At 38.3% G+C, this 15,383-nt stretch overlaps 1 protein-coding gene across 2 annotated transcripts in view; it reads right to left on the reverse strand.

Moving 5' to 3' along the window:
* LOC109405387 (kinesin-like protein KIF19) overlaps window positions 1-15,383 on the reverse strand; it is an 84,817-nt gene that overhangs the window by 13,617 nt on the left and 55,817 nt on the right. The window contains exons 4-6 of one of the 2 annotated variants that reach the window (XM_062842989.1): window positions 3,389-3,469; window positions 2,426-3,320; window positions 2,215-2,363 (exon numbers count right to left, since the gene is read on the reverse strand). In XM_062842989.1, the coding sequence (XP_062698973.1) occupies window positions 2,215-2,363; window positions 2,426-3,320; window positions 3,389-3,469 (1,125 nt within the window). Of the gene's footprint in view, window positions 1-2,214; window positions 2,373-2,425; window positions 3,321-3,388; window positions 3,470-15,383 lie in introns of both variants that reach the window. The other variant, XM_062842986.1, reaches the window with a different exon arrangement.

A 15,383-nucleotide genomic window follows, 5' to 3' on the forward strand; every position in this document is an offset into this window, starting at 1 on the left:
AAATTCCTACGGAAATTTCAACATGGATTCCTGCAGGGATCCCTCCAGAAACTGCTCTAGGAATACTTCCTGAAATTCCTCAAGGTATTTCGTCACAAATTTCGCTAGGGATTCCTCCAAGAATTCCCTAAGGAATCTCATCGGGAACTGCTCCTAGAATTTATCTAAAAATTTCACCAGGGATTTCTCCTGGGGTTCATCTAAGAATGCCTCTAGAGATTTCTCCAAGTTTTCCTGTAGGGGTTCGTCCAAGGTTTCCACCAGGAATTTGTCCAGAAGTTCCTCAAGGGATTCCTCCAGGATTTCCCCTAGAGATGAATTGAATCAGGGATACCTCCAGGAATTCCACAATTTCTCCAGGGATTCTTCCAGATATACTTTTTGTAATTCCTCCAGGGATTCTTCCAGGGATTGCTCCAGAAATTCCTTCAGAAAGTCCTTCCGGGATTTCTTGAAATATTTATTCAAGAGTTACTTTAAAAATTCCATAAATTCTTCCATCATCTTTTCCAGGGAAGCAGCCAAGAATTTCTCCAGGATCACATGCATATTTTTTTATTTACCTAAATAATTTCTAAAAGAATTTCTACAGCAGTTTGTATCAAATTGTTTAAAGATAATTTTAGAGTGATGCATACAGGAGCCTTGAAGCTAGAGTTGAAATTCACGAATAAAAAAAAAATAAAATAAAAAAATGTGCGAAGAAATTCATCTTGGAATCTTTTCACAAGTATCTCCAAGAAATCTTTTAAGGAGTTCAATCACACATTTGTACAGAAATCAATCCATAAAATCCTTCATGAACATCCCCTGCAGCTACTGCAAAGAATTTCCTTCAGAAACTCATTCCGCAATTCTTTCAGAAATATATCCTGGGGTTGATTTTTCTCAAATAAATCTTTCTTTTATTTTTTTTTCAAGAACTCCTCCACAGATTCCTATACAGTAGATGGTCGGTCGGTGCAAGTGGTTTAACTGCAATGCTTTTTAACTGCAAATCCGGTAAGTGCCACAAATTTGCAGTTATCGCACCGCTATCCGTCAAAGCGGTGCGCCATGTTAGCCCAAATGAACAGTCGAATGAATTTTACGTTCATTTAACGTCAATTGATGGGTTGTTGACGCCTGTCTGACGTTGCCGTTATCGAATTTTGTTCGCTAAGTGAAACGTAAACATGTTGCAGTTATCGAACGTCTACTGTAGTAGTTTTTCCAGGGATGTTTTGAGGGTATTCCTTCAGAAAGTCTTTTAAAGATTATTAAAAAAAAAAATCAAGATAATTTCAGAAATTCTCCCGGGAGTGACTCAAGGGATTTCTACAACAATAGTTTTAGGACTTATTCGAGGATTCCTCCAGGAATTCTTCCCAGCAAGCATTATTGCTGTATAACAGATGAATAAGCCGCTCTTAAGCTAAATTTTCCAAATTTTGGCTGAAAAAGCTGTTATTCAGCTCTCATTGTTACTTGGGTTCCTTCCGAGTTTTGTGTAGGGATTTCTCCAGAAATTTGCCTTAAAATTTTCCAGTAGTTTCTTCAGAAGTTACTCAGGAATTCCATCAGGAATTTCTCAAATAGTCCTCCAGTGATTCTTTAAAGCCCCACACATGTCACAGAAGTGTCAAGGCAGCGTTGGTTTTGATTGCACAACAGTTACTGTGACTTACTTCAAAGGAATTGGTACTTACATGCACCATGAATTCCTCTAAAGATTCCTTCTTAAATTCCTCCAGACTTTTTTTTTATATTGCAGCGATTCGTCCAGAAATTTCTTCAGATGAATTTCAGCATTTTTTTCAAGAATTCCATTATTTGAGAGTTCTCCGGAAATACCTCAATGAAATTCTTCAAAAATTTATTCAGGGTTTCTCGTCGGGGATTTTTACAGGGATACCTTCAGGGTTTCCTCAAGGCTTTTACGAGAATAGTTTCAAGAATTATTCCTTGAATCCTTCCGGGAATACATCAATTGAAATTTCTGTAGGATTTTGCTCTGAGATGAGTATAGCCAGTATATGTGTGTATAAAATCTTCTTTAGAGAAATTCCAGCAAGGATGTACGGCAAGTACGGCCGTTTTTTTGTCAAAAATTGAATCATCTGAAATTTTGGATTTCGACAACTGAAATATTTAGAAAGTTGAGAGAAAAATCGAAATCGTTCACACGCCAAGGCCTTAGTTAATGATATTATGAATTTCATTTTTAGTACTTACATCTTCCAGCGCGACTCCTCTCTTTCTGCACTCCTCCAAATCATGCTCAGTTGCAATCCGTATTTCGCGGTATCTTTTCACCTCCTTCTCGATAGCCGATAGCTCATTCCAGGCCGACCGCAGCGCCGAATTTCCCTCGGAATCGGAATCTACAAGAACTAAGATTCATTCCTACACATCCCAAATCACTGCTCCACAAACACCGACTCACCATCGTCCTCTTCCATCCGATCGTACAGCTTGCCTTGCCGACTTTGCCAGTGTGAGATGACCATGTGCTGCCGTTCGGCATCCAGTTCCAACCCCAGCAGATGGCTGTCCGCCTCCAGAAGCCTTCGCCGAAGTCTCATCTGCTGCTTGAACGTTTGCACGATTTGCTCCCTCAGATATTTGAGTTCCATTTTCTTCTGCTGCTCCTCGGATGAACTGCCCTGATCCGACGGCTGCTGTTGCCTTTGGAGGGCTGCTCCGCTCCGCGGACGATCCGATAGCATTTTGTTCTTCAATCTGCTGACCTCTTCGCGCAGTTCGGCAACCATGCCTTGATAATGTGCGATGGGCAGCTCTCGATTTTCCTCCAGGATGGTTGGGTTCTGCAGTCGAGTTGTGATATGATTCGCTCGATCTGCATAGACAAGCGTGTTTTTGGTTTCGTCTCGATGCTTTGCTTCCGGAGCAACGTGCGCAATCATGACCGTCTTGCAGCGACCGCTGAGCGCCTCTTTGAGCAATCTAGTCAGCTTAGAGTCCCGGTAATTGACATACCGAGCACCGCCTGCTAGAGCGTTGATGCAATTACCGAGCGCCAGTAGGCTGCGATTTATATGAGCGCCCTCTTGAAGACGTTTGCCGCGATTCTTGGTTTTCCGGGCCCGCTCGGATCCAGCCAGATCCGTTAGGAAAAGACGGCCCTGCTTGGTTCCGATCGGCGTCTGATTGAGCACGGTAATACTGAGTAAGGCGTGGCTACGCGATGAGGTCTGGTTGGCCGCAGTCGGTTCCACCGTACGGGCCTTGTTTCCCTTCATCAGTAGCTGGATGACTTCTTGGCGGGAAGTAGTGGATATTTCCGAAAGCCCGGTTACCAGTTGATTACCTTTGTTATCCTATGGTTAGATATTTTAGGAAAATTCGAGGTGATTGTCATACCGAAGAGTTGCTTCTTTATACTTACTTCACGTAACTCGAGTGGACCACCAGGATTGAGCAAGTCTCTGATCAACTCATTGTAAATCTCCAAATAGGATAATGAAATCTAAAAAAAAACAGGAAACATGTTAACTTGTTGTTGAAACATGAGATTGATTATCTTTGGGATTTCTAATCATTCTTGATAAATTGGAAAATCATAGGTATAAAAGGTGGTACGGTCAAAATTTGGTCACACCTTTTTTTTATATAACTTTAGATTTCGTACACCAAAACAGCTTATTTTTGGACTAGTAATGGTGCATTATATGTAGCTTATATCATAAAATTTTCATCAAAATCCATTAAGTAATGGTTGATATATAGATAAAACCAACGACCTGCCTTGTTTAAATTTTGTTCAAAGCGCTCCATAGTAAATTTTCGGCAATTTAAGGACAGTAAAGCACAATTTTGATTATAGAAATACCAATACTGCTCCGTTTCTTATGAAAATTTTACAGTACAATACTATTATAAAAATATGTTCTTAGTTAAATTTTGAGCCATTTTGTATGAATACTCTTAAAGTTGTAGCAGTTTGAATATGAAAAAAACTGACCAGATGCCACTTAAAAAAAATATAACTTTGTAACGGCTAGATAAAATTGAATGATTTTTTTACACAACATTTTGACATGCATACTTTACGAACAGAAAAATTTTCAATGAAATCGGTTAACTTTTTCTGGTTATATAGATAAAACAGTAAAAATGTGTTCTTATTTTTAAATTCTCTTTGTACAAAACTTTAAAATTACAGATCTCAGGATTCAACAATATCTCCGCAAATACTAAACCGATTTTGATGACAATTTTATGGTATAAACTGCATACAATGTACCATTACTGGTCCAAAAATCAGCTATTTTGGTGTACGCAGTCTAAAGTTATAAAAACATTGTATGACCAAAATTTGACCGTACCACCCTTTATTACTGCTGAAATCATTGATAAATTTCATATAACGGACTTGAAGCATATTGTATCATTTTTGTAGCATGGGGGTGTCCATTTAATACGTAAGAGGATTTTTACGATTTTTCAACACCACCACCCCCCCCTTGTAAGATTTTTTGTATGAGAACCCAAATATTTTTCTAATAGTGTCTTGTACTTGATTCGACTCGACGGGGATCGTTTTATTACTTGTGAATAGTCCATACACAGACAAACAGACGTATCACTTGGAACAAAGTGCGATTAAAACCATCGTCATAAAAGTATACTCGCCCAATGCTAATTATGTTATGTTTCGCAAACCCACTGAGTAGATGGCGGTAGTGAGCAAACGTCAAACAGGAGCAAACACGATGCGAGCGCCATGAGCGAGAGATTTGCGAACTACAAAATATTTGAATAGTCCGATAAAAAGGGAAACGATTGGAAGTGGGTAGAGTAAGACGTTTGTTTGTCTGTGGTCCATATTTATAACATAAGCCAAATTGACGCATAAAAGTTGAAAAGAATACATAAAAAAAATTACCGACTTTGGCAACACCCCAATTTGGTGAATTTTATACCTCGTGTTGCCAAAATCGGTAAGAAATGCCAAATGCTAAAAAAATCATAGCATTCGGTTCATGAAATCTGGATAAGTTGATCTGGACATCAAGAGCTATCCGTTAGCGATCTAGTTGGTTTAAGGTTTATCCGCTAAGTGGTGCTAGTGAGTCCTCAAAATATTAAACTTCTGTATCTCAAGAATCAATTAAAAGGGCCCATATAGCCGTGGCGGTAAACGCACGGGTATTCAGCATGACCATGCTGAGGGTGACGGGTTCGATTCCCGGTCGGTCCAGGATCTTTTCGTAAAGAAAATTTCCTTGACTTCCTTGGGCATAGAGTATCTTCGTGCCTGCCACACGATATACACATGCAAAATGGTCATTGGCAGAGGAAGCTCTCAGTTAATAACTGTGGAAGTGCTCATAGAACACTAAGCTGAGAAGCAGGCTTTGTCCCAGTGAAGACGTTACGCCAAGAAGAGAGAGAGAGAGAGAGAGATCTCAAGAATCAGACTACATAGAGAATTTCGTCTTCAGCAAAGTTGATCAGAACATCAAGGGCTATCCGATAGTGAACAATTTGGTTTTAGGTTTATCCGCTAGGAGGCGCTAGTGAGTCCCAAAATTCTCAGGTGCTGTATCTCGAGAATCAGGCTACATACAAGAATTCCGTCTCCGACAAAGTTTATCAGGACATCAAGAGCTAACGGATAGTGAACTAGTTGGTTGTAGGTTTATCCGCGAGGTGGCGCTAGTGAGTTTAAAAAAATCTTAGCTGCTGTATCTCGGGAATCAGGCATAAGGCATCATATCGTACAGCCCAATCAGCTCTACTTCATGCGAATATTTTTTTTTCTTCTGGACATGAAAGCCAATTATTCGATTGTGTCGTAATTTGATCCGTCTGTGACACAAGTGTACATAAAGGACTCGGCCCCATACAACCACAGCTGTAAATACCGTGAGCCGTGAAATACGAACAGAACGTTAATGAGGCGGACCTTTACACTTGCAAGCACTTGAATTTTCCGAATGACAAGTGCTAAGGATGATTTTTTTGCACTGTACAAGAGATGGGGTCTCCAGTTAGCCTAGTGGTTAAGGCTATGGATCGCCCATCCGGAGATGGTGGGTTCGATTCCCGTTCCGGTCGGAAAATTTTTCTCGATTCCCCCTCCCTTATCATTGTACTTGCCTCACAATATACAAATTCATGCAATGGCAGGCAAAGAAAGCCCTTTAATTAATAACTGTGGAAGTGCTCAAAGAACACTGAGTTGAAGCGAGGCAGGCCAAGTCCCAGTGAGGACGTCGAGCCATTAAGAAGAAGAAGATATCGGTGTGTGGTGGCAAAGGGTGAGCCACGTGCTCGCTTCGCTCTGCGAAATGCCTAAAAAATGTTGAAAACTATTCGTTCATAAACAACTAGTAGTTTTTTTCTAGCAATTACTAATATAATCCATTTCTGGAACATTTGAAACTATAAATTTTCTATCATGGGAATATCAACTTTTTATTGCATCATTGTCCTCTAAAACAGATTTACATAAAAATTGGAATAATATTTTTTCAACGTTTCATGTACATATACCCCACTGTGCATTAAAACGAAAATTTTACCGTAGATTTCCGTTTGAATGACTGCAATACTTAACTCTATTTCATGTTTTTGAGATACTCCAGAAGAAATCAGACATATACTGTGATTGTGGTATAATCTAGCCGTTAATGGGTTAAAAATAAGCCCACATAACGATAAACGCATGTGTATTATGTGTATGATAATGTTGAGGGTTCGACTGCTGGTCGGTTCAGGAAGTTTCGTAATCGATATTTCCTTGAGTTCCTTGGCTATCTCCACGGAAAAAAACCGATTACCTAAAATAACGTTAAAAGAACGTAAAATGTAATACCGTATCCCTTCGCAGCGGTACCGTGAAAAGACATCATTGCGATAACTGTGGACAAGAGTGCTGCTGGAATCAGTAAGTATTGGGTCTAATCCTACCGCAATAGCAACACCACATCAATCGTGCTGCCAATTGGTGGCTCCAGAGAGGAGGAGCTACTGCCACCAACAGGCAGCAAGAATGAGAAAAAAAATTCTCTCAATTATTTCGATCAATATTCGGCCAAACGGCATTCGGCCAAATGGCCGCACTCATGAAAATAGGTCTTTCGAAAGAAGTCACTTATTTCCTAGAAAGCTGCATACTCCCAAGCGTTCTCGTGTGCACTGAGGCAAACACTTTTTAAGAAACTCATTAGACCGGTCACATGAAAATTCTCGTAATATAAGAATAAGAAGGCTCTTAAGAAAATCATAAGACATCTATGAAACGTTATTCCAGAAAAAAAAAATCAAGCTTCTTATTGAGCACCAGCTACCCTAACTTCAGAAGCGTCGCACATAGGCGTAAATGGACCAAATTCCTGTCCATAAGTCAATTTTTTTTTGATTTTCCAAAGCATAATATTTTTTGAAGATGAACGAAGTATTGCTTCATCATGTGGCAATCAATAAAACATTTTGGGATGCATATTTTTTCAAGAAAAAATGCCTGAATTTGATGATTTTCTTCTCTGTTTTTTTCGTTTGTATCATAACTCATCGGAGGTACTTCAATTATCACAATATCGACAGATTGAAAAAATAATAGAGTATGTTAGCCAGTTCTCGTGATTAAGGTGTATCATTTAAACAAAAAACTGCACCTGATTTCATTTATTTTGCGCTCTTACAGAAGCGTTTTCAAAATCATGATTTTTGTCAATTTTTAACCATTTTCAGCATTCAAAAAGTTTTCAGATTCTGCAGCATTCCGCGATCTGGATAAAATTACAATAAAATATAATAGGATATTGTACCATTTGGGCAGGTGTACCTATTTTGGGCACTTGCCGCTATATCTAAGTCAATGTTAAACCGATTGAATTTTTTGTACAGAGTTTGAACTCGATACAAAATTTCAAATCAATCGGTTTGACATTGACTTAGTTATAGCGGCAAGTGCCCAAAATAGGTACACCTGCCCAAATGGTACAAGACCCTACATATCCTTTGTGAATTGCAAGAGAATGGGTACCAGAAAGTACCAGACGAAAAAAAAGATCATTTTGAAATTTTCACCTACTAGTTTTGAGTTACAATTTATGTTTAATTTTGATATGTATAACAACTTCGTTTCGACTATTTTTTTAATGAATGGCCACTTATTCTCTGTAGACATATCATAGTAGAATACAAATCTGGTCTTGTATCTCTCAAATGGAATCAATTTTGCAAATTGGAACAAAAATCTCCAAACACCGATAAACGCCTAAATGCATGCAATGCACTAGCAATTTTATGTATCTAGAACTGTTGTGTTCAAAATTTGTTTAAAAAAATTAAAACAACTCAAACAAAGAGCTCACTATGCGTAGCATGTAATCTTATGTTGATGCACCGTAAAGAATATATGTTCAATGAAAAATTTCGAAACCCTTATAAATTGAGCATTTTTGAAAAATTTGGTGAAAAAAATCGCGATTTTTTGATATTTTAACCTTTGCCAAATATATAAAATCAGCTTTGGTGACCTAAACTCCCTCCAAACTTTGTTTTCGGGACCCAGAACTATGATTTACTGAGATTGATGACTTTGATTTATTTTATTTTTCACCTCATATTAGCATTTTTTTTGGTAAAAATACCAAAAATCGTCCATTTTTCATAAAACCGATGCGTGCAACCTCTAAATATTTTTTGATTAAGTTTTCATGTATGGAACTATTGTTTCTAAGATCCTAATCTATCATTCTAAGGGTGAGCAAGTTAACTTTTTGACACTTTTTTCTATTTTGGGACACCCTGATGTTCATATACATAATGTTTTTTATAGCTAAACTTATTGAGTTTTTCACTAAGTACTCCACAAATTTATTTTTATGTGTAAGTTCAAATTTATTTTAGGTGTAAGTTTATGTGTAAGTTCATTCCATGATGAATTTTTGAGTTTTGATGTGTTTTTCAGGGCACCATTGAAGTTACTTCAAATTGAATTGGGAATCACAAAAATATCTCGGAAACGGTACAATGCATGAACTGATTTTAAGGGGTCGTTCACAAATAATGTCTCGTATCTCTTAAAATTGAGCAGATAGAACAATTGTTCAATAAGTTTTCTAATAATGACATTCCTTACAACTTCGCTGAAGACATAAACACGTTATCTCCACTGATGAAAAAAAAATGAATTTCACTCACAATTCCGGGAGAATTACTCTGAAACGAGGTAGGCCGTGTTTCCAAACAATGAATTTTATCGAAATATAGGGTAATTTTCCAATTGTTGCACGGCTAAAAATTCGCCAATTATTGCACACCTCGTAAGAATAACATGGAGTGTGCAATAATAGGCGAGTTTTTAGCTGTGCAACAATTGGAAAATTACCCCAATTATTTTTCAGTTCGCTGTGCTCAAAAAAATAAAAAAATGACGATTCAAGTGACTTTTGGGGGTGAAAACATACGTTGCTCTTACCAAAGTTATAAGAAATCATTTCTGGCCTTTACGTGGATTAATATGGCTATTTATAATCCAAAATGCATAATCAATATCAAAATTCAAAATTTTATCGCTAGTACCTACATAATACACCATAAAAACGTGTTAAAACTTTTTGGCCAGGAAATGGACCCTGTAACTCCAGTGTGCGTCGATGGGCGCGTGACTGAAGTACGCGCTCTCCGATCTCTCTCTCGGCAGAAGTCCTTGGTTCGATTCCAGGTTGCGATGTTTTTTTTTGCGCTAAAACATTTCATAAGATGTCTTATAAAATGATTTAATAACTTTTTTCTTATGTCGAAGTTTCATAAGACAAACTTATAACCTTCTTAAGATCAGTTTTCTCAGTGTGTATATCGTGTGGCAGGTACGAAGATACGCTATACCCAAGGAAGTAAAGGAAATTTTCTGTACGAAAAGCTCCCGGATCGCCCGGAAATCGAACCCATCCCTCTCAGCATGGTCATGCTGAATACTGACGCCGTTACAGTTGTAGCTATATGGACCCTCATTAACTTATTGTAACGTGAAACTTATTTTTTACTGCTTAAATCACTTGGCTCAACTTGGTCCTTCATTTAAATAGATGAATGCAATTTATCGTATGACAATCATAAATTAAATTGATTTACGCTATTTTTATCTCTCAAACATCAAAATAAATATACTTGGGTTTGGGTCTGGTTCGGACCATTTTTCACTGCCAGCTATCACCGAACGCTCATCCACCAAACCAGCAGTTCACCGTCCAAACGTTGCACCGTTAACAGATCATCATCATCCCCGCAAATGGACATTGACCTACCTACTATCTACGTCGTTGTTTTCACGTCCCCTTGCAAACCACTTTGATGCGCCACAATCGCTGTTCATAATGGGGTGCAAAAGTATTTAAACGTTGGACTGTAAAATCCTGCTGTGGGGTGCGCTTTCCATTCCGAAAACCATGCGTCTCCTCCAGTCCAGCACATCATCACAATCAAAGCTGAGGGAAAAGGAGAGCACGAGGATGGAAAAGCATTGTTTGTTTTACGATTTGAAATGAATTGACCCGTGTGGAAGCGAGCAGGAGCGAAGCCTCGTAAGTTCATAACGGGTCACAATCCGGACCGGAGACCACTCAATGGCAAATAGCAACCTTGAGACAAACAGCACCATGGCTTATCACTTGTTAGGAATCTCTTGAACTTCCCGCTGGCTGGTGGTGGTCTCGTGGTCTCTTGCCCAACCCATTGAAGCTTTTTGTCACATCCAGTGCAGTGCGGTGATCGATGAACTAACGAGAATAAAATAACTGAGCCGTCGGAACGTGCACACGTAGGGTGTTCTTTTTTGTTTGGACTTTCGTTTGAAAGTTTATTACTGTTCGTGACTGCTTCATTGCCCTTGATAGTTTTTCCCTTCTACTATGCCTATAATCGTGTATACTTAGAAGCTGTAGAGCTAAGTTTTATTTTTGTTCGAAACATTTTGCCTTTCTCGTACATTAAGTGTACTGGAAAGGCTATATCACAGATAACAGTAGAACAAAATTTAACTCAAAACATTTGTAAAAACTATAAAAACCATATACCTTACTCATACTCATGCACCTTACCATCAGTAGGTCGGCTCAAGAGGCACGTTACCATATTTCATATCGAATTCCGCATCGTAGCGAAACAAACGAGCACTTTTTGAAAAGAAAATTTAAATCTCTTTCAGATGCGCTTAGATCCGGTAGGTAGGTACTTACGAACAATGTATGTGATTAATTTGAGGAGCTCTTGCTATGCCTCCGGCGGGCTATCTTCCGGATTTTTTTGTTAGCTGGCTAATCCAGTGTCTGTCGGCGGGGACATCGAGATTAATGATAATAGAAGCCATTTCCAATGGAAAATAGCAACCACGAAGGCAAAATATGAGTTAATTTTGAAGACGAAAAATTGAATTTTTGATGTAAACAAACGATTTTCACCTTATCTCACCTAGCGCCTCTACAATTGGGGGTCATCCGAATAAGACTATTGCATATGTTAGCATAAACGTCTGTTATCTGTGGCGATATATTCACTCAAAAAGCGATTTTTCGAAAAAAGGCTCGGAGGATCAAGTCACATATACCAATCGACTCAGTTCGATGATTTGAGATGATGGCTGTATGTGTGTATGTATGTATGTCTGTGCGCAAAATAAGTTCATTCACTTTTAAGACACTTCCCACACAGAGAACAGACATCCAGGCTAGAACAAATTTCATTCGGAAAGTTGTGTAAGGATTTGAATCTTTACTTGAGTAAGGTTGCAAACCAATACACGATGACAACACTAACGCCACCAAACACCATATTGCCACAGTCAGTGGTGAAATGAAACATTTCAAGTGGTGAATTAAATTAGTATGGGAAATTAACCGACTGCAGCGCCACGCTATTGCCACTTGAGTTGCCGATTTCAAATGGCCGTTAAATTCCTTACACAGTTTCGGAACTGGACTTGGATGTCTGTTCTCTGTGCTTCCCATTAGCCAAATTTTCGGATTATAGCTCGAATCGAACCGGAATTTTTTATCGAATTGTTTCACGCGAAACAAGAAAAGCTACCAAAAATTGTTAATTGCTCATGCTCAAAAATTAAGATATGCCTTTTCTACCAATTTATATATTAAAAAGGTACAGAAAATGTGATAAATCATAATCCATTCGTTGTATTAAGATGCGCTACACGGTTCCACAGGTTTCATACCACTACACACAAACACCTCTATTAAAACCCGAGAAGTTGAACCGGGTTGCGTCTAAAAATAACTTTCTGTGGTATATGAGATTTGGATGCAATAAGTAGAATGTGTTGAGCGTGTACATTCTAGCAGTGGTAGTTGAAAAGCCCTTTAAGTAATACTATCGTCTTAACTGCGTATGAATGAGACGGCATGCGAAAATGGAAATATGACAAAAAGAGAGGAGTAAACGCTTTGCCCCTCAAGCTGCGAGTGGGCTTCTTCAGTTTGATGAATAGTTTTGCGACAGCGAGTTGGTGCGCAGATAGTGTGCGCGTTTTGTGCTTTGGCGGGCATCGGCGGATTCGTTTACTACATGCGTAGCCGGTAGTGTGTTGATTTGAGCATGGTAATGGACGCTTGCCACATTCATTAATGTTCAACTCAACAAAATGGCGTGCATGTTCCTTAAAAGTATCGTGCGAGAGGTCACGATTTCAAAATATTGTCCGTGCGAGAGGTCACGATTTCAAAATATTGTCCGTGCGAGAGGTCACGGTTTGCCATGCGAGAGGTCCTGGCGTACAAAAAAATTATCGTGCGGGAGGTCACGACATTGAAAAATAACCGTGAAGGAGATTACAATTACCCATGCGAGAGGTCATGGTGTGTATAAAGATATAAAATCGTGCGAGAGGTCACGATACGGTTACTGAAGTGTGAGATTCAAACGCAAACAAAACAGTTTCAAAAATGTATACGTTAGTTCTGTTTGTGTTGATTTGAGCATGATAATGGACGCTTGCAACATCCATTAATGTTCAACTTAACAAAACGGCGTTCATGATTGTTTTTAAGATATTGATGTGATGTGTATAACACCGGGAGTAGTTTTCAATTTGATTTGACTTTGAATCGAATTTTATCGGAATGCGATATGTTTTGGATCGATATTAAATCTGATCAGAATTGTGTGTTTTGGATAACCCTGAAGTGATCGCGCTGTTGTATTTTGTACAACACGTTAAAAAAAAATCTCGCTTTTTGTACTCAGTATTAGCGTGGTGCTAACGGTGGTGGCCAACCGCGCAAGTTACGGAAGGTTAATTATAAGCAAAATTTGAATTGCTTGAATATTTTTTAAAATTTTGGATATCGATTTGATTGGACTTTGATCAAACAGGAGTTTTTTCAATAGGATGTCTAAGAAAATTCAATTCAATTTGGTAACGATAGGAGTTCTTATGTAATAGATTTAGGGATGGACAGAACAGAGTTTCATCTATATGTGAGCTCTGTTTGTGTTGATTTGAGCATAGTAATTGAGTTTTGCATAGAAAGTTAACCTCAATTTTATCCCTGAGAAAGAAAAGAATGGCAACGAATAGGAATTAAGACAAACCACGAGAAAATTTCAAAATTCTTATGAGAGGGAAAAGAAAGGGACGAAGAGAATGAACCGAGCGTTCATTCGTGATGTCACCTTGCAAAACGTAATGGATGCTAGCCACATCCATAAATGTGTAACTCAACAAAATAACGATCATCATCAGTTTATTTGTTCATGTTAAAAAAAAAAAGATACCGCAAGTCGGGGTAACATTGGGCCTGGTACAAGACAAGATTGACTTCGGATCGAGTTATATCGAAACTAGTCTCAGGTGAAAACTTAATGCTAACATTCTTTGTTATGTTGTCTTGATTTTGCATAGTTGAGAAAATTTTAAATTAACATTCTTATATTTATAGTTTGCGTGTATGGAAATATCAAAAAAATGGATTCCTGAATCAGTTTTGAACTCATATTTAGAAAGTTATTTATTTTAATATGGACTGAATTGGACGCGGAGTGTGTTCAACTTAGATTTGTACCAAATCTAGGTTGGATTGAAATTGGATTTTAGATGAAATCTTATTCGTAAGATTTCGATAGGATTTTAATTACGTTTCAGATTTAGGTTACACTTGTGAATTGCCATGTGAATTGTACAATGGCACGTGGTATTGCGTGGTTTAGATTTGATTTGTTTTGATTGGGCTTCGATTTTGTTCGAATTGGATAGAGATAAGATTTGGATGAGTTCAGATCGGATTGAAGAATAAGTGAGATGGAGTTAGGCAAGGAATCAGATTTAGATTAGGCAACGTACTAGATTTGGATTGTAATGGTATTGAATTTTGATGCAATGCGAAAAACAATGATTTAAAATTTGAAACTTAAAGTAAATATGTGATAAAGAACCTTTATCGGATATTTTGTTCATATAAGAATGAAGCTTCAATCATGAAGAGAATACATGATGATTGTAATATTCGTTATGATATATTCAATTTTGATGAAGATTAAGATATAAGAACTAGAAAACTAGAGCAGCCCAGGGAGTAGACAAGGGGAAGGATGTGGTATATGAGATTTGGATGCAATAAGTAGAATGTCGTGAGCGTGTACATTCTAGCAGTGGTAGTTGAAAAGCCCTTTAAGTAATACTATCGTCTTAACTGCGTATGAATGAGACGGCATGCGAAAATGGAAATATGACAAAAAGAGAGGAGTAAACGCTTTGCACCTCAAGCTGCGAGTGGGCTTCTTCAGCTTGATGAATAGTTTTGCGACAGCGAGTTGGTGCGCAGATAGTGTGCGCGTTTTGTGCTTTGGCGGGCATCGGCGGATTCGTTTACTACACTTTCGTTTCGCGCTTGGCCTCGCGACTAACTAACTAACTACTGATGGCCCGTTTACATATGTGATAATAATACGTGACAATATTCTGTCGGACAATTTATTCCACGCTAGTATCGTTTACATTGCCGCTAAAAATTCAGCTGCTAAATCTGGGACAATAAATTGTGTGACTGTGTTGATACCAAACTATCGTAATGTAAACACTTCCCTATCTGCCAATAAAATTGGCGTGATGGCATAATTAGCTGACAATTCGTCTAGCAGACCGTTTACATGATGCTAATTGTGTCGGACAATCTAATATCCTCATTATTGTCCACTAGTTTTAGCACCGAATTCAGAAGCTTCTGATTTTGTCATGCTAATTTTATTGTCTGCTAAAAAGTGTTTACATTGCGCTAAATTGACGCCAATACTGCTCGAAAATGAACTGTCGCGTAGAATTAGCAAATATGTAAACGGGCCATGAGCTTCGCGTCCTATTGTCTACTAGGAATTTTCCACTTGCATACAGCACACTGCCGGATGCGGGCTTTTCAGTG

Source organism: Aedes albopictus, chromosome 1 (assembly GCF_035046485.1).
Source record: "Aedes albopictus strain Foshan chromosome 1, AalbF5, whole genome shotgun sequence".
Taxonomy (NCBI): domain Eukaryota; kingdom Metazoa; phylum Arthropoda; class Insecta; order Diptera; family Culicidae; genus Aedes; species Aedes albopictus.